The sequence below is a fragment of the Pelodiscus sinensis genome, chromosome 3 (assembly GCF_052426305.1).
Source record: "Pelodiscus sinensis isolate ZL-2025 chromosome 3, ASM5242630v1, whole genome shotgun sequence".
Classification (NCBI taxonomy): Eukaryota; Metazoa; Chordata; order Testudines; family Trionychidae; genus Pelodiscus; species Pelodiscus sinensis.
Window position 1 is genome coordinate 89,644,185 of NC_143054.1, and position 24,879 is coordinate 89,669,063.

General features: G+C 47.2%; 1 protein-coding gene across 1 annotated transcript in view; it reads left to right on the forward strand.

Moving 5' to 3' along the window:
* Positions 1-265: 265 nt before the first annotated feature.
* The window catches only part of CLVS2 (clavesin 2), an 87,405-nt gene continuing 62,791 nt past the window's right edge, over positions 266-24,879 (forward strand). Inside the window, exons 1-2 of the mRNA XM_075924073.2 lie at positions 266-2,197; positions 16,343-16,517. Of these exons, the coding sequence (XP_075780188.1) occupies positions 1,809-2,197; positions 16,343-16,517 (564 nt within the window). The 5' untranslated portion in view covers positions 266-1,808. The remainder of the gene's footprint in view (positions 2,198-16,342; positions 16,518-24,879) is intronic.

Below are 24,879 nucleotides of genomic sequence, written 5' to 3' on the forward strand. Positions count from 1 at the left end.
GTGTGGTTGGTTTGGGGGCTTTATTTTTTTGTCTCAAATCCATTTAGAGCAGGAGCAGAGACTGATCCCTGTAGGAGGAACTAGACACTAATGAGTGTCCATACGAATCGAAATCAACAATAGCTGCTAATTCCGCTGCAGTTTGTCTCTCTGCACACACAAGGGTGGGAAGAATAGAAGAAGGGGGAGGCAGGGGGCGTTTCTCAGAGGTCGGAATATAAATATTCATTTGCAAAAGGCTTGCTGGTCTTCCCAAGCTGGGCTAGGGAAGCAGGTGCAGGGGGAGGGCCGGGGGCTCCTCTGTGGGTTTTTGTCTGTATCCTGCAGACAGGAAGGGCGAGGGAGGGGGAAAGGGCTGTGCTGGGTGGGTAACAACAACGTGAGCGACAGAGGGGCCGATCCGAGCTGGAGTCACCGGCAGCAGCCGCCTAGGGGGCCCTGATTGACGCAAACCTGCCGGCAGCCACGCACTGAACACAACGGCAGCCGCACCAGCCGACGCCGGCTTGCTCCAGAGCAGCACAAAGGCGGCGGCGGCGGGGCCAGCGCTCTGTCTCCATCGCCTGCCCGCCAGACCCCCGCCGGGCTGCAGGCAGCGCGCGCCTCGGGGAGCACGAGCCCGCTGCTGGTGCGGGGCGCGACTCTGCCTCTCCCGCCAGCTGCCCAGCGCCGGGCTTGCCCCCGAGAGGAGCTGCTGTTGCTGATGGATGCCGGGAGGTGCCGCAGTGCCTAGCGGTGTGTTCGCCTGCTGCTGCGGGCCGGAGCCTGGCGAGCGAGCGGGGCTCCCCAGCCCTTTCTTCTTGCGGGTGCATTTTTGCGAGGCGACTGCGGCCAGCTGCCGGGGAGAAGGACGAGGATGGGCGGAGTGCGGTGTGTGGGAAGACCTGGCTGAGATAAAAAGCAGGGGGGGGGGGCATCCATCATCCAGCCCCAGCTCCTGCTGGTGCCATCTGAGCTGACTGGGTGTGTAGGTGGGAAGAAGGAGAAAACCCACCCCAAGCCACAGGCTGCTCTGCTCTCTGGAGTCCTTTGCCTGCGCTCAAGAGGATCTTGCAGCATAGACCCGTGATTCAACGACATGTAGCCCCCCTTTTGCCTTTTAAAGCAAAGAAACGTGTCTCTTAACCAAGGCGAACGTTGCTCTTAAATCAACGGGGCTTTTGGAAAGCAACCCCCGAGGAGCTCTCCGAGTGAGGGGCCCCTTTATTCATATATGGGTTATAATTAGCCCCGGCTCCTGGGTCTCTAGTGATTGCAGCATCGGGGGTGAGATCACTGCCTGCATGGGAGAGGGATAAAAACCTCATCCCAAACCCGAAGGGGTCCTGCTTTTTTGGACTCGCTCTCTGTGAGCATGTGGCTCTCGGAAAACCACGGCAACGGCAGCATTTGATTACACCGATGAAATGCCTCCCTAACCCAAGGGGCAAAATTGGGTCTTCTGTGGGAAAGAGCCCTCCTCCTGGAAACTCTGCTGGGGATCCACTTTATTAGTTATTACTAGCTGTAACTGGGCTGCTTTCCATAGAGATTTGCAGCAATAGGGTGTTTGCCTGTGGCGGGTTGTTGTTATACTGGCTTTTCTCTCTACAGTGACTGCAGCTATTGGGGTTCTGGGGAAAAGGTTATTTGCAGGGTGGAAGAGGTGTATCATACAAGGCACAGGAGCAGCAGGTTGCTGGGGAGATTTGGGGAGAGGGTACACAGTCTAAAGGTGAGAAATAGCAATATTAGGCTTTTGGGGGGGGGGGGTGCATCCTGTAAGGGAGAGGAGCACTGATAGTAGTGACAGAGGAGGGAGCAGCACTATGACTCATTTGCAGGCAGGTCTGTCCCCAGAGACACTGGAGAAAGCCCGACTGGAACTGAATGAGAACCCAGATACCCTGCACCAGGACATCCAGGAGGTGCGGGACATGGTGATCACACGGCCAGACATTGGCTTCCTCCGTACAGATGATGCCTTCATCCTGCGCTTCCTGAGAGCCAGGAAGTTTCAGCACTTTGAGGCATTCCGCCTGCTGGCCCAGTACTTTGAGTACCGGCAGCAGAACTTGGACATGTTCAAGAGCTTCAAGGCCACTGACCCTGGCATCAAGCAGGCGCTGAAGGACGGCTTCCCAGGTGGGCTGGCCAACCTCGACCATTATGGCAGGAAGATCCTGGTCTTGTTCGCTGCCAACTGGGACCAGAGCAGGTAAATGCTGAGCCAAGATCTTAACACATGCCCCATCCCACCTAACTGAGACCTACTAACCCCCTACCCTATTGGGCTGCATGTCTTATGTTCTGTTCTTTAGGGTTTCAGTCAACCACTTGCCAGTGTCAAGAAGGGTCACTTCCTCCCAGTATTTTCTGTTTTTTTTTTTCCTGCTGAGAGGAGCGGGTATATCTCCTTCCTCTGAAGCACCTGGAGTGGCCAAGACTAGAGCCGAGACTTTGGAGAGGATGAGTCAGACTCAAGACTGTGAGATGGCACCATGCGTACTCTCTCTGTCAGGTGCTTGGCTGGCTGGTTCTTGCTCATGGGTTCAGGGTCTAACTGATCCCCATAGTTGGGAGCTGGAGGGAATTTTCCCTCCATGTCACATTTCTAGGGACATTGGTGAGCTTTCGCTTTCTTCTGCAGTGTTTGGGGCAGGTCATTTGCCAATATTATCTGGATATATCTTACATAATCAATTTCCTACCATTGCAGGATCCTTTGGCGCTGGTGCACCTAAGTCCCTTCTGTTCTGTGGCACAGAACAGTCTGGTCTCCTTTGGGCAGTAATAGGTAGTGTGATTTCAGTTGCTGTGTTTAGCATGTGGATACTGGGTGTTGGTGGTGGTCTGTGATGTACAGAAGGTTGAGATAATCTGGTGGACCTTTTCTGGCTTTAAACTCCATGACTGAACCTTCCCTCTATCATTGATGAAATCCAGGAGGTTACAGGGTGATGGAGAGGGCAATATAGACACACCCTGCTTTACACACAACAGGACTGATCTGCAGCATGGAGCACGAAGAAGGAAATAGAGACACATTTTGATTTAAAGCCCCTTCTGTATACTCCCCTATATATTCATGGCAGGGAACAGAAACCCTTTTCCCTGTTATTAATGGATTGGGCAAAAAGCACACTCCTTGATTTACATTCCTCTGCCTTTTCCCCAGCTGAGATAATGATGCATTTAAAAGAAGCAAAACAGATAATTTGTCCAACTGGCCTGACAAATATTTATTACATCTTGTCTCAGCTCTTTTTGCTTAAGCGCCCAATATATCTCAAGCAATGAAATAGGGTTGCTTGACAGTAGTCATTTGCATATCAATAATACCCACAATGCTCTTACAACTCAGGGCTAATTCCCATTTCTGAAGAGGAACTGAAATAGGAAGCTCAGGTTCAGAATACTTTTCCTCATCTAGAGAAGGCAAGATTAGTAACTGAACTATCTAATTATGCATGTGTCAGACTGATGTTAAACACCTCTTCAGCTCTCTCCTATTCTGCAGCACAGGTGACAGTCTCTTTGGTATAGTTATCATGGAGGTGGGTGGGGTCTTTATGCAAAGTTTTTGCAGCAAGCTTTCAAAACTGAATGAGGCTACAAAGGCCCTAAAGCTGATTACAGTCCATTCTGGTGCCATTGTGGTGTGGCTATGGCTTATTGGGCTCATACAAGTGCAAGGTTTTTTTTTGCACAAAACGGAAGTGGCTACACCCCTGGCGCAAAAAGAGTCAGCAGAAAATATGCTAATGACATCGCGACTCATGCATTAGCATATTTTCTGCCACAAAAACTTGCAGTGTAGACATATGCATGCAAGACTTGCAGAATTAAGCATTACCTAATAATAATGAAGAATTACATCATTATAGCTCAGAGCTGAGCAAAATAGAGCCTGTTGGCCAGATCCAGACCTCCACCATCCTGCAGCCCAGCAGAAGTGTTGAGCAGATTCCCTGCCCGCCACATCCCCACATGCTGCTCAGAGTGGCCAGCTGTGAGGGGCCATGTATGTCTCTGCATGCACTGTGCCCCTTGGGAGGAGAAAAGGGGAGCTTTATGCATTACCCCCACCTGCAGCAGAATCTTGCAGGTTCCATTGCCTGGACATTTAACTCAAGCCTTTTCTTAAGAAATAATCTGGTACTATCCTCAAAAAAAGAGCAAGATGACAGAAATAAATACAAGGATGTGACAAATTAGGCATCTTGTTAAAATTTTACTTCTGCTTTAATGAACTTCCCTCACAAATCTGGTCCTGACCTATCTCAGGTATGATCAATTTTCTTCTTTGTAATGGCACTATGGTAAAACAAGTTTTATGCGGAACTATCCAGAGCTCTAGTCCTTCGTCACTGCACAAAAATTGCACTTTAAAAACTTGTCATTAACATGTGGCAAGGGTGGGTTCATTCACCTGTATTGATTGTGAGATGTTTTCTTACTTGATTTGATTTACATGAGATCAGCTGGGACAATATTAAAAAGACAAATCATAATTACAATTTTATGGAAGTTTTACTGAATGCATTATTATTTATATTATAGTCATAGTATGACCGAGGTGCTCCAATACATATGTACTCCAACGAAGATTGGAATCCCATAGTCCTTGCCCCAGAAGGGAGCTGTTTGTCCATAGGAAGAAGACAGACAAAGGGAGAAGAACAAAGGTGCAGAAAGGGGAAGTGACTTGTTGAAAGTCACATAGCAGATCAGTGGCAGATCAGGGCATAAAACCTGGATCTCCTGACAGACACGTACCCCATCCAGAGACCACACTGCTTCCCCATGAGTACATCTGACCTGATACTCAGTTAATGACTGATCCTGTGGAGTGTTATGCACCCATCTCTCCTACTGAATAAGCCCTTAGTGATGTACAAGTACTCAAAACTTTGTGCTTTTTACTTATAGCAAAACTTTTCAAAAGCTTCTGGTCAGTCAGTGAATTCCCTGCATTCTTTCTTGACTAAGTTAACATGTGCTGCAAGGCCAGAAAAATATAATTTATCACAGATATACAGTTTCTTATAGCCAACATATGAATAATTCCAACAAAAATGATAGTTGTTTTTTAAGTGAATAACAGCCATAGAACAGATGACTTATATACGTCAGCGGTCTAGCATTTATAGTTCCAATTACCATCAGGCCAATTAAAGGATTTAGGAATAGGAAAAGGATGAAACAAAAAAAATCTATGAAAAAAGAACAAGTCTGTGTGCCAAACAAGACATTATACTCACTAAATTAAAGCAGGGACTGAAAACTGTATCAGTTGCCCTCCCATCTGAAAGACTAAACCAGAAACTTATAAAAAGATGAAGGAGGTTGTAATGCAAGAGCCAATGGGAATGTCTCAGTAAGAAGTTTAGCACCTCTCTTTGGAGCTGGGTAAGGAAAGGGTGATGGGATTCCTACCTGGATTGCACAATCTTTCATAATAACTTCTGAATTAGAGATATATGATTTCATTGGGGTAGTAGGTGTATTATTCCTCTTCCTTATGCCTACAACTGGTTGCTGGATGGAGATTGTCCCTCTCCCCACGCATAGACTCTTTATTGGGGATACAGGAGCTCTAAGACCTTACCCCTGCCAGTCAATTTGCTGGCTATTTCAGCGGGCGAGGGGTGGTTTTTTTTGTATCCTTATCCTCCACTAGCCTTTTTGAGGATTTTGGGATATCTTCCCATTTAATTACTGCTAATGTTTGCTATCATTACCACTCAGAGCTTTCCCAAGAAGGGCAGAATAAAACTGGCATGGTTCCTGTCAGTTTCATAGTTGTTTGCTGGGTTCTGAAGATCAGCAATGAAATTGACCAGACTTATTAATTTTACTCTACTGTGGCATGGGGAATCTGTATGCAGAGTTGAAGGTACTAGGTCAGTCTGTTGTACACTCAGGAACTGTACAAGTTCACATTCAAATAGCTATTTCCACAACCATAAGGATTAGAAACTTTTGTGAAATGACAGCTTAAATTCTGCAAACACTAAGGGCATGTCTACACTAGCAAATGATTTCAAAATAACTTATTTCAAAATAATAACTAACAAAATAATAATTATTTCGAAGTAGAGTGTCCATACTACAGGGAAGCCTTGAAATAAGTCTGAGACAGGCTCCCTTAATGTGGACATGCTACCTTGACTTAGAGCCCCAGGAAGCACTGGAGAGTAATTACTAAGAATGACTCTGGGGAATAGTTATTTCGAAATAGCAGCAGTGGAGTGTGCACACAGCACTTACGAAGCTGACATACCAGCTGCTTTCAGGAGCCATGCAGAATCAGCTTAGTTAAGGATCCTGCCTTGGCCCCATTGAACCACCAATTGGACCTTTGCTAGCCCAATCGGTTATGCTGACTAGAGCTGCCAGGTCCCTTTTTGACCTGGTATTCCAGTTGAATATCAGACACCTGGAAACCTTGTGGTAAAGGCAAAGAAACACGGTTTTGCTTCCTATACTGGTAGCCCTGGTATAAGACATTAACAACAGCTTATTGAAAAAAGTATTGTATACACCTGACTCGAAGCAAGGGTTCACAGCTGATAAGCCTGAACAGGGGTAGGTGTTTCCTTCCAGATTTAGATGTTGAACTCTGTGAAAGACGTAGTGTTTAGGACGCTACCGTCTCCTTGTCATCTCAAATTGGCTAGTTTAAGACATCTCCCATTAGCTAGCTTGTTGGCTTTTTTGAATCACATTCTTAGGTACCTATCTCTCCCCATTCATTGCATAGAACGTCTGAGTGCCTAACTCAGGCTTGTGAATCTATTGATTTCCTAGGTGTCTAAAAGTTGAACATTGTGATGTTTTTGTGAACCTAACCCACAGTATTAATTCAGTACATGATCATTTTTATCTAGCTTTGTTACTGATATATTTTTAGGCTAAAATATTGTATAAACCATGGTTATATAAAAGGGGGCATTAGTTGCAGTTAATAGTGAACTCTAGATTAGAATTAGTTATACTCCACTACCTAAAATATGTAATGTGAGAGGCTGTATGAAACAGTGTGACTGAAGTCAGCCATTAATTAACCAGGATTTATTTTCTAGCTGTGAAGTACAGGTCACCTGTAAGTTACAGTAAGACACACCTTATAGCAAATCAGACACAATATACACCACTCACCTGTAATTACTGTTGTAAACTGGGGACAGAGAAAAATAAAGCACTCAGTGTCCCTTCAGTAAATAAACATCCTAAACGCTCAAAGGCATTGAGGTCAAAATGACTTAAACTGCTGCACTCTTTGGGTCTTGCTGTGAAGAATGGGCACATGCTACTTAGCACACATCCTGAGGTAGCCAATGGTTGTAACTTAGTACAGATTGATGAAATATACCATAAAATCTCCAGAATAATGTGCACTTTCCCCCTTGGCTTTTTAGGCTCAAAGCCGGGGTGCACATTATACATAGGAGCTATTTTTTAAAGTTTTAAACTCTCCCTCCCTTCCGCACAGAAACTTTCCCGCTGCAGTGAGGAGCGGGGGCTACCACCCCCCAAGCTCCCAGACAAGGTGAGGAGCCGGCCGCGCTGCCAGGCTGCAGTGCCCTGGGTTGCTGCCTGCCCGGTGCTCCTTCAGGCTGCGCCTGGGGGGTCCCTGCAGCAGGCGTGTGCTTGGCATGGCACGCGGGCATCTGTCCGGAGGGGCGGGGGCTGGTTTCAAACTCCGCTGCCGGCTCCCCGGGCTGCGCGCGTGTTTCCCGGGCGAACCTGCAGGTACGAGCGGTGCGTCCCTCCCTCCCGCTCTCCTGTAGCCTGGGGCCACCTACGGGAAGCGGGCAAGGCTGGGCTTGTTACTGGTGGGTCGGTTCCTGGCTCCTGGCGCAGTGGGGCAGGCCAGGCAGCTGTCCGGGAGGGTGTAGGTTTCAAACTCCACCGCCGGCTCCCCGGGCTGCACACACGTTTCCCTGTAGCTTCAGGTCTAGTTTAAGGATACTCAAATGTTGTGTTCCAGTTTAGTAGAGACCAAGAAATTCTGGACTTCAGAAACAGGTTACCTCCCATTCTCTTATACAATGGGGTGCACATTGTACATAGGAGTTCAGTTTTTTTCATTATGCTAAGATTCTAAAGTCAGGGTGCACATTATATGTAGGTGCACATAATACTTGAGATTTTACGGTAATGATGGCGTCTTTCTTTCACACTGTATAATGGCTGTACTTAAAAAAACAGAATCTGTGACAAACCTCATCTCATTCTAGTTTTATGTTGTGCTAGTATAACTGGTACACTAGTGCTTTTCATTTTTTGCCTTGTTATATCTCTTCAGTTAAGGTGAAAGTTATCAGAATGCTGTATATGGATCTTAGCAATACAGTCCAGAAGGTAGGATGGGGACCTAGGCTACATCAACACTGCTGTGCGGAATAGCTATCCCATATCTTAACAGCAAGCCCGTTATTCCAAAATATAACAGGCTCGCTGTTCTGATGTCCCTGTAAACCTCATTCCACAAGGAGTAAGGAACGTTTCAAACCAGCGGGTTATTTTGAAATTTGGCACTATGTACACAGTGCCCAATCATGATATAAGCTATTTCAAAATTGACTTGAAATAAGTTATGCAATTTGCATAGCTCAAATTGCGTAGCTTATTTTGAGCTATGGGTGCAGTGTAGTTGCACCCCTGGAGAGGCTTTTATAAATCCAAAGACATACAAGAAATTGTATGGAAACATTTTGTAAAATTGTGTGTCTGCAAAAGACTAAAATATAAGCCAACACTCACACTTTTCATTAGTTAGCTTTCCTTTCCCTTCTCTTTATATAACACTTGCGGTGTATCAAATGCTTATATAAATAGATCTTAATAAATTTAGATTAGTGTAACTGTTTCTGAACAATGCTTAACCACTGGGGTACCAAAGACAGGGTTTTTTTTATAGGGTGTGGATATAAGGAAGCATTGATTGGGGTGATGGCAAGAGAATGGAAGAATAGGCAAGCAATTGGGAGGAAAGGGAGAAAAACAATCAGGAATCAAGAAGGAGACAACAATTAATAAGGGAAGTACATAACTCAGGAAAGGGATGGGGCTATAAGGAATCAATGGCTATGTGTCAATCTACAATGAAGAGACCAAAGAAAGATTGAAATAAGTACAGGCAGTCCCCAACTTACGCGGATCCGACTTATGTCGGATCCGCACTTACGAACGGGGCTTTCTCGCCCCGGAGCTCGCAGGCAGCGGTCAGCCACCTCGACCTCCGGGGCGAGAAAAGCTGCTCCCGGTGCCCCTGGTCTGCTGGGGACCGTCGCCAGCAGACCAGGGGCACCGGGAGCAAAGCCGCAGCGGCGGCGGGTCCGCGCCAGAGCAAAGCCTCAGAGGCGAGGCACCCCACCGCTGCGGCTTTGCTCCCCGTGTCCCTGGTCTACTGGGGGGGGGGGGGCGCAGCTAGTGTGCCCCCCCAGCAGACCAGGCTTTTGTTGTGGACCCTGGGGCAGAGCAGCTGGGGCGCTGCCGGTTGGTCCCGCAGCGCCGCTCTGGGCACTACTGGACCAACCCGGCAGCACCCCAGCTGCTCTGCCCCAGGCGTCCTGATTCAGCCGCTGCTGGTCAGTTTCAGCAGCGGCTGAATCAGGACGCCTGGGGCAGAGCAGCTGGGGTGCTGCTGGGTTGGTCCAGTAGCGCCGAGGAGTGGCGCTACTGGAGCAACCCAGCAGCACCCCAGCTGCTCTGCCCCAGGCGTCCCCAAGTCAGCCGTTGCTGAAACTGACCAGCGCTGACTACAGGAAGCCCGAGGCACAGTTGCTCTGCCCCGGGCTTCCTGGAATCAGCGGCTGATCAGTTTCAGCAGCAGCTGACTTGGGGTTCTTAAGTTGAATCTGTATGTAAGTCAGAACTGGCGGTCAGTTTCAGCAGCGGCTGAATCTGGACGCCAGTTCCGACTTACATACAGATTCAACTTAAGAACAAACCTACAGTCCCTATCTTGTACGTAACCCAGGGACTGCCTGTAGAGAGGACAAAGGCTATGTTAGACTGCAGGCTTTTTTTTGAAAAAGCTTTTCTGGATGAGATCTTCCGAAAAAACTACTTCCGAAAGAGATCGTCACATTGCCAAAGCACATTGAAAAAGCAATCTGCTTTTTCGAAAGAGAGCATCCACACTGAATGGATGCTATATCGCATTTAAGCTGATTACTATGGACAGCATAGCCATCAGGGCACCTGTGCTTTTTTCTCATTCCTCTTTTTTCAAAATAACTTCCTCTTTCCCGTTCACACACGCCTTTTTCTGAAAGAGAGCTCTCTTGGAAAAAGGCTTCTTTCTCATAGAAAGAGGTTTACTAATGTTGGAAAAACCCCTCTATTCTTTCAATTTTTTTTGAAAGAACACGATTGCAGTGTGGACGTCAGTAAAGTTTTTTTTTTTTTTTTTTTTTTTTTTTTAAAACAGCTGTTTTAAAAAAAAAAACAAAAAAACCCTCTGTAGTGTAGTAGACATAGCCAAAAGGAGGGAAAATGGGAGTAGAGGGAAAGAGCATCAGACGAAATTTGTCATGAGAAACACACATTTTAGGCTAGCAATACTTACCATCTCATTTTGGAGGGCTCTGTCTCAGGAACTGCTTGATCAAATGCTCAGAGTTACACCACACATTCTACCCTGGCTCCCGAATTGGCATGAAAGTTTTTCAGCTGTTCAGATTTAGAGGGGATTCAAAATAGTTTTTGTTTAAAAAAGAATGTTGCAATCTCAATTAGTGGTTACTTCATAATATATCTTCTAGATCTGGCCACGTAAATTATTCAACAAATATTGTCATTATGGATTGAAGACCATATTTGACCAGCTTTTGAGGTAGCAGGAAACTGAAAAAAGGCTATTTATCAAAGACTTGACTAACAACAGCAAAGTATTCACCCAGTGTTACCTTCTGTTTACATTTCCCAGTAAGTCTCTGGACAATGTTCCACACCACTACTATATTGTAAGAACCCATGAAAAAATAGGATACTGCTGCATGGGACTTTTATTTGTTGTTGGTTACTGAGATGTGACTGCACAACTATAGATTAGCCTGGCATCCAGTTTTTTTTTAATTGCATGTATCAGCAGCAAGTAATTTTCTACCAAACATACACACACACACACACACAGACTCAAGTCCTACAAGTCCAGGTGAAAATGGAGCATGTGCTATAATGTATCATGTAGCAGGACACGGTAATGCACTGTCAAAAGCCTGTGAAGGGACTTCAGTTTACATAGGTTCCATGTATTGTATAGAGCAGATTAAAGGTGAGTCTTTATGCAAGTAACTCTGTGCTATATTAAGACTGTAATATTGCACCTTTAATCATATTTCATTTGCTAGAGCTTTACTGTTTTTACTTTAATATACAATGTGCAATTTGCATCACCTAAGATTTCCTCTATTACATTGGGTTTAGATTTCTGCATAGCCCAGCATTCGCTCAAAGTAATAGCTGTGTTAAATGGCCTATAATCAGAACCTAATTTGTAGTGAAAGAGGTGCTGGGATTCAACCTGGGCACTCAGGTATGAAGGCAGCACTGCTGCCAGCAGCACTGCAGAAGTAAAGGCAGCATGGTATGGCGTTGCCACCCTTCTGCACAGCTGCTGGTAGTGGTGCTGTCTTCTGAGCTTGGTGGCCAGAGAGCCACAGCTGCTGGCTGTGAGCCCGTGTGTGCTGGAGCCATCAACTGCCAAGCCTAAAAGTGCCAGGACTCAGTCACATAAAAAATTAAGTGCTGCCTATAATGGATTTTTCTTTCATTTGCGGTTTTAAGCAATATAGCTGGATTAAATAGTACTGCAAAATCAAGACAAAAAGTACAGAACCAAAATGCTAATCTAAGGTATTTTATCTTCTATTTTCTGCTAATTTCCTTTAGGTGGTTTTTTTGTAACATGGACAGATCTCTGAATGGTTCTAACTTGTTTTTATTTATTTAATGGATACATTGGATGTCTTCTCCTGTTAGCTAGTGAAAGCCTTTGCTGGTAGATCAGTCAGTGTCCTTTTGGTCTTCTTCATTGGAAAAAGAAATTCTTGGCTTTTTCAGCTGAGAATCATGAAATTATGTTACAGGCCAAATTCTGAGTCTTATAATCACATTGAGTACGACCTTAATGGGACTTTTTTGGGGAAGCAGACACTACAGAATATGAGTAAGGATATCAGAATCTAGCCCTGAAGAGTCACAACTCCTTCAGCACAATGGGGAAAATCCTGGCTCCATTGAAGTCAATGGGAATTTGTCATTGTTTTCAATGGGGGTCAGGATTTCACTCGCAGTATTATGATTACTTAAGGGCCTTATCAAGCAAGCAGCACGTACCATATTTTCCGGCATATAAGGCGACTGGACGTATAAGACAACCCTCTAATTTTCCAGGTAAAACATAGGTTTTGGCCTATACTCGCCGTATAAGACTACCCCCCTATACAGAACGTCCCTGTGCTGATACTGTATGTACCGCGCTGAGCCAATCCCGGCAAGCGGTGTATTCTATTAATGCATACAAAGCCTGCTCGGATTGGCAAAGGTTGTAATAGCCTGCCTTCCCTTCCCCCCCCCAAACCCGTGTGGGGACGGGTCCTCGCGTTGACTGCACGGAGGCCCCACTCCCTAGCATTGCTCTAGGCTTGCTTGCAAAGGGAGGTTTAGGTTGTGGTCTACGCCCATTTATCTGGGAGAGACCAACCTACCGCCCAACAAGCCGTCCGCTTCCCCGGTTGGGGGAGAGTCCCTGTAATCTGGGATGGGGAGGACCTGGCGCCTGTCAGGGGGGCTACTCACAGCCCCTCTGGGTCTGTTGGAAGTGTCGCTCCAAGGGCCAGCGTCTCGGGCTGCCTCGCCTCCGGGTCCAGTGCACGTCCGGGGCTCTGGAACTCTCTTCCCCTCGCGTCACCGTCCTCCGCCACCTCGTGACCTCTCGGGCCACCTCTGCCGCCTTGGCACCCCGGGTCGCCCTGCCGCGGTGCCTGCCTCTCATGCCAGCTCCGTGCTCCCTGCTTGCCGCCGCCGCCCGGGGTTTCTGCCGGCCTCCTCCCTCGGCCGGCGTCCGCAGTCGTCCCCGGAGGCCCCCTGGCTGCCTCCCTGCTCCCAGCCGTGCCCGCCGCGATCCTCCTCCGGCCGGCGTCTGCAGTCGCTCCCTGGGATGCCCCGGCCGGCCCCACGCTCTCCGCCGCTTCCGCCTCTGACCAGCTGGTCCGGCCGCCTTTTAAACGCGGCGGGCAGACTCGGGCGCACACGCCACACCGCCGGGGGAGCGAGCCGACTCCTGCTTTCCTCCCCCCGCTGCCGGGGTCATCCGCGGGTGTACCCAGGGACAGGGGCACCCCGTCACAGTAGCCGAAGCTACAGTATGTTTATACCCGGCGTATAAGACGACCCCCGATTTTTGGGGGATGTTTTTTAGTATAAAAAGTCATCTTATATGCCGGAAAATACGGTATGTGTCATTCTAGGCCCCCAACAGGTTGGCTCTTCAAGGGTACGTCTGCACTACAGAGAAGATCGAAGCTGCTACTGTTGATATTCCAGGGTTTGAATGATTGGGTCTAGTTAACTTGAACTGCAAGGGGCTCTCCAGTTGATGCCGGTAGTCCTGCTTCCACAAGGAGTAAGGGAAGTTGAAGGAACAATGTTCTCCCTTTGACTTCCTGTAAGTGTGGACAAAGCCAAAAGTCGAGTTAAGCTACATTGTCTTCAGCTACGCAATTAATGTAGCTGAAGTTGCATATCTTAATTTGACCTTGTCCCATAGTGGAGACAGATTAATGTGTCCAGAAGAAATGTCTGTAAAAACTTGGTGCATGAGCTACTCTGTTTTATACTGGAGCTAAAGAATACCCACAAAGTTTCCTACTGTACATACACCTTAAGTAGGAGAGAATTATTTGAGCTGGCGACTCTTTTTCTTCCTCAGGTTGAGCTTTGAGATGGAGCTGACAGCTCAGGTTCCTTTTTGATTTGTAAATGTTTCTTTTTTGACTGAAAGTCATATATTGCAGTTAGACTGGATGGAGTCTTATCATATTGTTTCTGGAAAGCGGCCAGCTACAAGTGGCTGTGGAAAGCTGGAAGCCTTAGTCCTTGAAAGGGATCCACTGTAGTCAGCGCCTACGCTCATATAGATCCCCACTGACTCCAGTAGGACATGTAAGGGTCCATGTACAGCTGTTCGAAATATTTTTTAACATTTTACATTAAAAATGGAGTTTTAAAGATTGACTTTTCACTTTATCAAAAATTTTCATCAAAAATAAAAATGAATATTTGTGACATAAAAATTTAAAAATGTCACCCTTTTGTAAGCTTTCATTTGGAAATTATAAGGCAATTCTACTTCCCCCCTTTAAAATTTCCAGTGCAAGTAAAGGAGGAGAAAGTAAGAAAATGAGAGCGATAAGGTTCTTCCTCTCCACTTTCTGTTACTATCATACCTGCATTTTAGCAGTGGGGAAAAAGAGGGAAGTTTTAACATAGTCGAATTTATCTTGACAAAATAACTTGAAAGATTACAAAATGAAATAATAAATAATAATTGAAATTTTCCCCCAGTTTTGTTGTTGTTTTTTTGGTTTGCTAGCAGATCTCTTTCCAAATGTGGGGCCTTTACCGGTACTGTTCACTGGCAGAATAATTACAAGAAAAGAACCTCCTTGGAATAAAGAAAAGCCTCTTATCAGCTTGGTTTGGAAAGTCCATAGTTTTTGTACGACATACTGGGCTGTGACTCAGGCTACGTCTAGACTACAGGCTTCTTTAGGAAGAAGCTTTTTTCAGAAGAGATCTTCCGAAAGAAAGCGTCCATACTGCAAAAGAGCATCGAAAAAGCAATCTGCTTTATCAGAAGAGAGTGTCCAGACTGAATGTATGCTTTCTTGCATATAAACTAAAAGGGTGTCATAAGGAGGTGGGAGAAAACTTGTTCATTTTGGCCTCTGAGGACTGCAGCAAGGGAGATTTAGGTTGGACATTAGGAAAAAGTTCCTAACTGTCAGGGAAGTCAAACACTGGAATAAATTGCCTAGGGAGGTTGTGGAATCTCCATCTCTGGAGATATTTAAGAGTAGGTTAGATAAATGTCTATCAGGGATAGTCTAGACAGTATTTGGTCCTGCCATGAGGGCAGGGGACTGGACTTGATGACCTCTCGAGGTCCCTTCCAGTCCTAGTATTCTATGGTTCTATGATTGCTATAGACTGAGTGGCCACCAAGGCACCTGTGCTTTTTCCTCTTTTCTCTTCTGAAAGAACTCCCTCTTTCCTGTCCACACATGCCTTTTTGTGAAAGAGCTCTTTTGCAAAAAGGCTTCTTCCTTGTAGAATGAGGATTACTGATGCAAGAAAACCCCCCTCTGTTCTTTTGATTTTCTTGTGGAAGAATACAATTGCAGTGTGGACGTGCCTCAAGTTTTGTCAGAAAAACAGATGTTTTTCCGACAAAACTCTGTACTGTAGACATACCCTCAGAGAGACCAAAGTGAGGTAGTGAGACGCTCATAGAATTATAGTTTCTGTTGCATGTTTGTTTATATAGGAATCTTTACATTCATGTGTTTGTAAATATACATTATATACTATTTGTATTTTATTTCCTACATGCACCTGTTATACCATCTCTCTGTACACAAATTTAATGTGGACTGTAGCAGAAGAAAATGAACATCAGATTCTAAATTGAGTATTGAAACTGCCTTGCTAGTGGGTAAAAAGTATTCAGAAGGCAATTAATTAAATCTTAATAGGCTGACATTGCCTTTAACCAGAGATGTTCCAAAGCAGTGATATGTTTCTTTTATTTTTGTTTTTGTTTTCATTAAGAGACTATTTTTGTTGTGCTTTGAAAATTCTACAGTGTGCGAGAGAGAGAGAGAGAGAGAGAGAGAGAGAGGTGTGTTGAAATGTCCTTTTGTTTGCAGTTGAAGACTGGGGACTTGTGTTCTCCACCTTTAGAATTATGCCCAGGAACTTTGGGAGCATGTTTCTAGTGCCAGACTACAGTAGTTTTCCATGTAATTTTGATCTTAAAACAATAGAAGTTGCATTGATATTACAGTATATGCATTTGATAATTGGGGAAATAAGTAGGCAGCTCAGAAGGTTGTCACTCTCTATAGGAAATTTGACATATGCTGTGGCAGTTGATATTTTTCTGCTCATATTTCTTTATCTGAGGGAATCTATACAGCAAATATAAAATCAAAATCCATCCTTTGTTTGACATGTTTTGTAAATAACAAAAAGAAATGGTTAGAAATTTTCAAAACTGATGTTTGCATGCTCACATAATTCCTTTTTGGTTACCCTAACTCAGCCCACCCTCTGTTATTAACAGGTACACACTGGTGGATATTTTGCGTGCCATACTTCTTTCTTTAGAAGCCATGATTGAAGACCCTGAACTTCAAGTGAATGGATTTGTTTTGATTATAGACTGGAGCAACTTCACCTTCAAGCAGGCCTCCAAGCTCACACCAAGCATGCTGAGATTAGCCATAGAGGGTCTTCAGGTAAGATTCCCTTTTTTATCCCTTACTCTATTTCCTGGGCTCCAGGCTGAAAACCTGCATATTACATACAAACTAATGAGGTTCATTTCTTTAAAACAGGGACATTTACACCTTATGCAGGAATAGTGCAGTGCTAGGGTCAAGCTTTGATCTAACTCTTGAAATGCCTTAGCTGGTACTCAGTCTATAGGGTTGCCAGGTGTCCGGTATTCACCTGGATAGTCCGGTATTTTCAGCTCCAGTCCGGTAAAAAAATTCAGAGAATACTGGACACCTAAAATGTCCGGTATTTTCTGAATTTTTCCCAGGCCAGAGGTGAAAATGCTGGGCACCTGGCAATGCTACAAACACTCAGCACCTGGCCTCCCCTCCCACCAAGCCCCCCTCAGCTCCCCGACCCCAGCCCCCATGCTTACCTGGTTCTCCAAGGCTGCTGGCACAAAATGGCTGCAGGCCAAAAAACCTAGGGGAAGCTTCCCCCGGGTCTCCGTGCTCAACCGCTCCACTGTTCCTATCCCTGCACTTAAAGGGGACATGTTGTTTTAATGCTGTTTTATTTTAAAATTTCAGCTTAATAAGTCCTTGGAGTCTTTTTTTGCTCAACAACTTTGGTCTCCCCCCGTTCCCAGTGGTTTTTTTGGGGGAGGGTTCGGTATTTTTATTTCAACTATCTGGCAACCCTATCAGTCTACCACAACTTAGGTGAGTGGTTTGAGCTAACAGTGTGATTTCAGTTCTCTCACTTATTCTGGTGGAGCTCCATGGACTTGACAGGAATTACTCTGGATTTGTATTGGTGGAAGTGAGCACAGCCAAGCCCCATATTGGAAAGAGTGTGCTAAAATGAACCATCAGTGTGTAAGCTTGGCTGCGAGGGCAAAGAGCAAAGTTGCAGGTTATGTTGGTATACTTTGGACAGAAATCACATAAAGTGACCCAGTGGCACAAAGTATATGGCAGATGAAGGGCATGGTATGTGTTTTATTTGTGTGGTTTTCTCCTCTTGTTTTTGGAAACTTTTAATGTTGCATGGAATTTTTACTTTTGCAATATCAGTCAGCATTTGAAATGGTCCTTTCAGACATTAGTCAGAGGTTGTTACCCTGAGGACAGCTGAGAAATTTTCTGCTAAAGGTAAATGTATCTGAAAACATGACCGATGATGTAGCAAGCTATTGTGTTGTATCTTAAAATTCCATATTATTTTTGAATGATAGGCTGTTTGTTTCTGGGGCTGAGTGATATCCAGTGGTGTGATTTACCCATGGCCTGAGAGGACACCAGGATCTTCTAACAAAAGGCCCATTTTATAAGGTCTAGTATCCAGTCTTCAACAGTGGCCAGTGGCTTGATCCTGTGCCCACTGAAGTCAATGGTAAAGCTCCCATTTACATCAGTGGGGCTCTATCACATTCCAGATGCCACAGAAGATTCAAGAAACTCCTCATATGTCAAAAGTAGGATAACCTGTCCCCTGTTATGATTTGATTCCAAATCCCATAGTTAGAGATTGACCTATGCCCTGAAGCATGAACTTTTATAATTCCTGTTACCACCAATCTATTAAAGTGATTTAATAACTGTGGTGGCTGAATCTGTTGTAAGATAGATCAACATAATTATGTAGTGTAGACATAGCCTCAAACCTAATTGGATTTGGGACCTGTTACACTGGGGATAAGCCTGCTTAGCATTGAAGAGAAAGTACTGGAGTTTTCCCCTCAAGGGAGCTGGAAAGAAGTGGGAGGAATAAAAAAGTCACTTGGTCAAAGAAGAAAAACTAGGGGAGGTCAGCACCAGTGCAGAAAGCCTAAAATTGGCCAGTACAAGAGCGTGGGTACTTATTCTTTCACAGATTGCTGACTTATTTCTTGTTTAAAATGTTATCCTCCCTGCCGGTGACAGGTTTTTTTCACATTCTGGAGAAGACTTGTGGCAAAACAAGACTCTGACTGCATGTGAGACAGACTCCAAATGTTTTATCAGGAGGTACTAGAAGGGTACAAGAGTGACAGAGGCACGCTATTTGTTATCTTAGTAATCACCCTCTGTTTAATCAGAGAAGATGAATTGGCTTCCAAGATTTCACAGAACTCAAGATGGCTGCTCACTGAAGTTTACCATTTGGGGAGTTCAAAATGTGCCTTGTGTTGGGAGAACTAGAGGAAGGAAGTAGTGTCAATTGAACTTGATGATACTCAAATACCCCCTGAATCAAGTAAATTCAACATTTATGGTGCACATTAAATTCCCATTTGCTTTGGCTTTCATGATTAGAAAACCGTGAAATGCCACATATAGTAAAGCATGAGCATTATGGATTTTCTGACCCTCCCAGCTACTGATATTATTGTGATTAATTCCAAAATGAATTTTTAAATTAAAAAAAAATAAATCCAACTTGCTATTTAATATTCTAACTGCATTTAGAGTTCAGTGACCCTGTCCTCACTTTGGACTGACCATAGAGTCTTGCTAGGTTGCAGTGGGGTCAGGAGACAGCTCTTTTGGCATGCAGGCAAGAGCATTTCACACCCTAAAGTCCACACCCCAGTGACTGTGGGGAGCAGATATGCTCTTGAGTCCAGCATTGCTCTGGAAGTCGGGCTAATCATGCTGAGTTCAAATGGGAGACAAACACAGCACTGCTAAGGAGAAGACTCAGGATCATGTCTTTGGTCCCAGTGAAGCAAAGTACTTAAGCACTTGTTTAATTTCAGTCAGATGAATAGTCACATACATTAAAAGTGTTTTGTTGGATCAGGGTAGCTGGTCATTAGGAGCTAGTGGGCTACCCCCCACCCACAGTGTCAGAAACATGTAATATGACTAATATAATATAACTAGCCAATTAGCCCGTCATAAGACAGGATTTTCAGGTCTCTCCTCCATGTCACTCTTCTCTCCTGAGCCTCCGGTCTCTCTCTCTCTCCTCCTCCTCCTGCCTCCCCTCCTCTCTCTCTCTCAGCTCTCCTACGCCTCCTGCCTCTCCTTTCTCTCTTTCTCTTCTCCTCCCCCTCCTGCCTCTCACTCAGGGGACCACAGAGCCCAAATGGCCTTTTGGGCTTCGCGTTCCTCGTGCTGCATGGGGAGCGTGGAGCCCAAATGGTCGCTTGCGCCACTTGCTCCCACTCGGCGGCCTGACCAAGCGGCGCAGAAGTCAGCCAAGCGCCATGGCGGGAGGCGAAGGAGGGCGGGGTGGTGACATTCATGGCCAGGGGGTGGCGCCTGGAGCCGCTGTCACGCTTCACATCACTGCTCCACCCCCCTTCCCCTCCCGCCGTGGCGCTTGACTGACTTCTGCGCTGCTCAGCCGGGCCACCACGCGGAGGCAAGCGGCTGTTTGGGCCCCACAGTCCCCATGCAACACGGGCCACCCAGAGGGAACAGCCAGCATTTCAGCGATACAGATTTACAGACACGGAGGGTATGTCTACACTACAAAGTTAGTTCGAACTAACTTTAATAGGTGCTACACTAGCGCTCCGCTAGTTCGAATTTGAATCGAACTAGCGGAGCGCTTAGTTCGAACTAGGTAAACCTCATTTTACGAGGACTAACGCCTAGTTCGAACTAGCTAGTTCGAACTAAGGGCTGTGTAGCCCTTTAGTTCGAACTAGTGGGAGGCTAGCCCTCCCCAGGTTTCCCTGGTGGCCACTCTGGCCAACACCAGGGAAACTCTATGCCCCCCTCCCGGCCCCGGACCACTTAAAGGGGCACGGGCTGGCTACGGTGCCCGTGCCAGGTGCAAGCCTGCCAGCACCCAGCTAGCAGACCCTGCACCTGGCACGGCACAGAGCCACCCACCTGATGCCCCCAGCCCACCCCCTCTTGCCGGGACCAGGCTGGCGGCTCCCGGGAGCTTGCCCTGGACCGCAAGAGGCGGGCACCTTCCTGGGCTAGTGCGGACATCGTGGACCTTGTCCACGATCTCTGCACTAGGCACAGGAAAGTGGCCGTCTAGGGCAGGAGAGCTGCCAGCCTGGCCACCCAGGACCAGGTGTGCATGAAAATCAAGGGGGTCCACTGAGACCCCCGACCCTGAGCCCTGAGCTTACAATGGCCGTCCTGGGTCAGACCAAAGGTCCATCTAGCCCAGTAGCCTGTCTGCCGACAGCGGCCAACCCTAGGGACCCTGGAGGGGATGGACCGAAGACAGTGACCAAGCCATTTGTCTCGTGCAATCCCTCTCCAGCCTTCCACAAACTTTGGGCAGGGACACCACTCCTACCCTCTGGCTAATAGGACTCCATGGACCCAACCTCCATGACTTGATCTCACTTCCATTTAAACTCTGTTCTAGTTGTAGCCTTCACAGCCTCCTGCAGCAAGGAGTTCCACAGGTTAACTATTTGCTTTGTCAAGAACAACAACTTTCTCTTACTAGTTTGAAGCCTGCTACCCATTCCTTTCCTTTGGTGTCCTCTAGTCCTTCTTTATGGGAACTCAGGAAGAACTTTTCTGAATGCACCCTCTCCACCCAACCCCTGCTTTTAGAGACCTCTATCCTGTCCCCCCTCCGTCTCCTCTTTTCTAAGCTGAACAGTCCCAGTCTCTGTAGCCTTTCTTCATCTGGGACCTGTTCCCAACCTCTGATCATGTTAGTTGCCCTCCCCTCTCCCAGCCTTTCTCTTCCCCTCTCCCACCTCCTTTTCCCAGTCTCCCCCAGTTTTTTTCAATAAAGACAGAGTCAATGTTGGAAGAAACGTTATCTTTATTTTGTACATCAATAAGAAGGGGGGCTAGGGAAGGGTAAGTGGAAGGAGGTGAGGGAGGAATGGGGTACGAGCCCCCGATGGGGAGGACTGGGCTGGCTCTGCGGGCTTCTGGGGGTGGAAGCTCTCCTGCAGCCCCCCAATTACTCCCTCTCCCCAGATGGCAGCCTGCGGCAAGTGCAGCCGGGCTGATGGCCGAGTGGTGTGATGTGCCCAGCGTGGGTACTCCGGGCACTCCAAGCCAGAACTTCTTTGCAAGCGGGGCACCCCTTAGAACTGTGTGTCCGGGGTGGGGGTCGGGACCCTTTAAGTGCAGCCCTCGGCTAGCCTGAGACAGCATCTCCATGCTCTAAGTCCTCCTTTTATGCCCTGCCGGCACTGCTTCCGGCCATCCTTAAGCCCTGTTCAGAGTCCACTCAATGTGGACTTGCTAGTTCGAACTAGCAAAACGCTAGTTCGAACTAGTTTTTAGTTCTAGATGCGTTAGTTCGAATTAGCTTAGTTCGAATTAACTAATTCGAACTAAGTTAGTTCGATTTAGCGCTGTAGTGTAGACGTACCCTGAGCTACTATATATATGATGTACTGCAGTGCACACACAGTAGCACCTCTGTTGCCACTAGGGGGCTCTTGTTGTGGTTAAAGAGCTCCTTATTGGGATGAGCAATAAGTGGTCCACAGGCTGGAAGTGGTTTGCCAGGGTTAGTCCCTGGCAGGTTACCAGATTCTTTATTTACCTGCACACCTGCAGGCAGAGCTGCTTGCAGCTCCCATTGGCTGTGACCGGCACTCCTGGCCAAATAGGAGTTGTAGGAAGCACTGGTTTGACCCGCACCACTTCTCACAGCTCTCATTGATTGGGAATAGTGAACCACGGCCACTGGGAGATGTGAGTGGCCGTACCTGTGGATGCTGTCTGGTGACTTGCCGGGAGCTATTCCTGGCAAACTGTGCTCAACCTGCAGGCTGCTTATTGCCCACCCCTGCCATTAAGCTGCTGTGCATGTAGTTGCCACATACTGACCTCGAAACACATAGAGCTTGTCTATATGGTACAATAATAAGTGCTGATACAGTGTGCATTTTAAAAGCACAGCAATATTTTGTGCACTAGCTTCCTCGTGTGGACTCTGTTGGCTTATATTAAATGTTTCCTAATATTCATTAACAATATTTCTTTAACATGCACCAGCAAACATTTAGTGCATGACAGCTATTTCAATACAGGCTAGATGGTGTGCAACACATTGTTTCTCTTCAGAATGCATAGCCTCCTGGTGCTCATGTCTACACTGTGTAGACAAGCCCTATAGATTGCAGGCGCAGGACCAGGAATGAAGGCATCAGTGGGGCTAGCTCCACACCTATAGGCTGTGTCTACATTGGCACCCTTTTCCGTAAACGGGATGCTACTGAGACACTTAGGAATTGCAAATGCCGCAGGGGATTTAAATATCCCCCACGGCATTTGCATGAACATGGCTGCGACTTTTTTCCGGCTCAGGGTTTTGCCGGAGAAAAGCGCCAGTCTAGACAGGATCTTGCGGAAAATAAGCCCTTTTCCAGAAGATCCCTTATTCCTACTTTCAAGTGCAAAAGCACAACTTGTACATGGCAGTGTGGACATGTTCTTGCACAAGATTTCTTGCACAAGAACATCTTGCGCAAGTAGCCGCCAGTGTAGACATAGCCTAAAAGTTTCCTCTCATGATCAGAATGAATTTTGTGTTGTACACCAGTACGAAGTTCATGTGGCTTATTTGGATGTGCCACTGTGGCATCCTAGTTATTAATAAATATTTTATAAACCTTTACCTTTTCTCTCTGCTGCCATGTCTCCTCCCCTTGCTCCATCAGCTCCCCTGATGCCTGCTGCCCCCCAACTCCTCACCCTCCTCTGCTGTCCTGACTCCTGCCCTTCTCACTGCCCTTAGCCCTCCTCCACCAGCCCTTCTCTCCCCCCTGTGCCCATTCCTCCAGTAGCCCCACTCTGATCATGTGAGCTACCCCTCCTCATTCCCTCTTCTAACACCTCCCTCTACACACCTGCCCTGCCTCTCTCCTCTGGTGCTGGTCCCTCCCCTGCAGGTGTCTGCCCTTTTGCTTCACCCCAGAATCCCCTGGCACCTGCACCTTCCCTTAGCCCTGCACCCTCCTTGTGCCTCCCCCTTCCCTTACTGCCCCTTCCCCCTTTGCCCTCTTTTTCCCTGATGCCCACCCCCTCACCACTCGCTGCCCCCGTTCCCCTCCTGCTCCTCTGTGCCCTCACACATGACTTGCTCCATCCCCATCTTTCTCATGCCCACCCCCTTCTTTCAAGCCTTCTCCCAGCACCTCCAGCTCCCCCTTCTGTCCCCCAATGCCCTTCCCCTCTCCTCTCCTCTCCCAGCATCACCCTGTCCCCCCTCCCACTGACACCTCCCCTCCTGCCCTTTTCCTCATTGTCTGCACTTGTCCCCCTGGCATTTGTCTCTTCTCCATCCTGTCCCTTGATGCCTTCCCCTTTCTTCTCCCTCCCCCTCCGCATAAGCTCCTTCCTCTCCCATCCCTTCTCCCTATTTTCCCCCTCCCCCTCCGCACAAGCCCCTTCCTCTCCCCCCCCTGCACAAGTCCCTTCCTCTCCCAACCCTTCCCACTAGTTTTCCCCCTCCCCTACCTTCTGCCTTCCACATGCGGGGCCGGAGTCTGTGCTTGGGCCCTGGACTCTGAACCCAAAGCTAGGCCAAGCAGCGCAACGCGGCGCTGAGCAGTTTTAAAGTCCCGGGCCGTGACGTCACATCACGCCCGGGTGTCTCCCCGCTCACCTGGGAACGCTGCACATGGCAGCAGCAGCAGCAGCCGTCAAGGGGGAGCCGCACTGAGAGCTGCACACGGCACGGACGGGATGGGGCCAAGGGGGACACTCTGGGGCTGGCGTGGAAGGACGCGTGGGGGGGCCAGCAGGTGGGGTCCGGGGACTGCTCCAGGCAGAGCCGGGGGAGAGATCCAGCTCCAAATATTGCTGGAACAGGGCCTCCAGCTCTGAATACTAACTTGTCACCCATGGTGCCCAGCACACTTCCGGGTTCAGGATGCAGGGTCCCTTTAGGCATTGGGCCTGATTCAGGGGAATTGGGCGAATCGGCCTAAGGCCAGCCCTGCAATGGCTTAGCCTGGCAATGTTGAGTCATTGGTGAATGAGGCTGTTTGTTAATTGGCAGTGTGTATGGTTGAGGGAGACAGTGTAACAGCATGACTGGAGAGGTGGCACGGGGAGAAAATGGAAAAGGAGCCACAAAAGGAGGATACAGTTTATTTCCACTGGCTACGTCTAGACTGCAAGCCTCTTTTGAAAAAGAGCATCTAGACTACAACTAGTATTTTTGAAAAAGCAAGCCACTTTTTCGAAAGAGAGCACCCAGACTGTCTGGATGCTTTCTTTCGAAAAGCACAGTTTGCATTGCTTAGTTCCTTTTTTTTGGAAGAGCACTTTCGAAAAAAAGGCATTATTCCTTGTAAAACGAGGTTTACCGCGGTCGAAAAACCTGCCGCGTTCTTTCGATTTATGTTTGAAAGGATGCAGTAGCAGTCTAGATGCAGGTTAAGTTTTTTTGAAAAAAGCCTGCAATCGAGACATACCCTCTCTGTTGTCCTGTAGAATGTCCCAA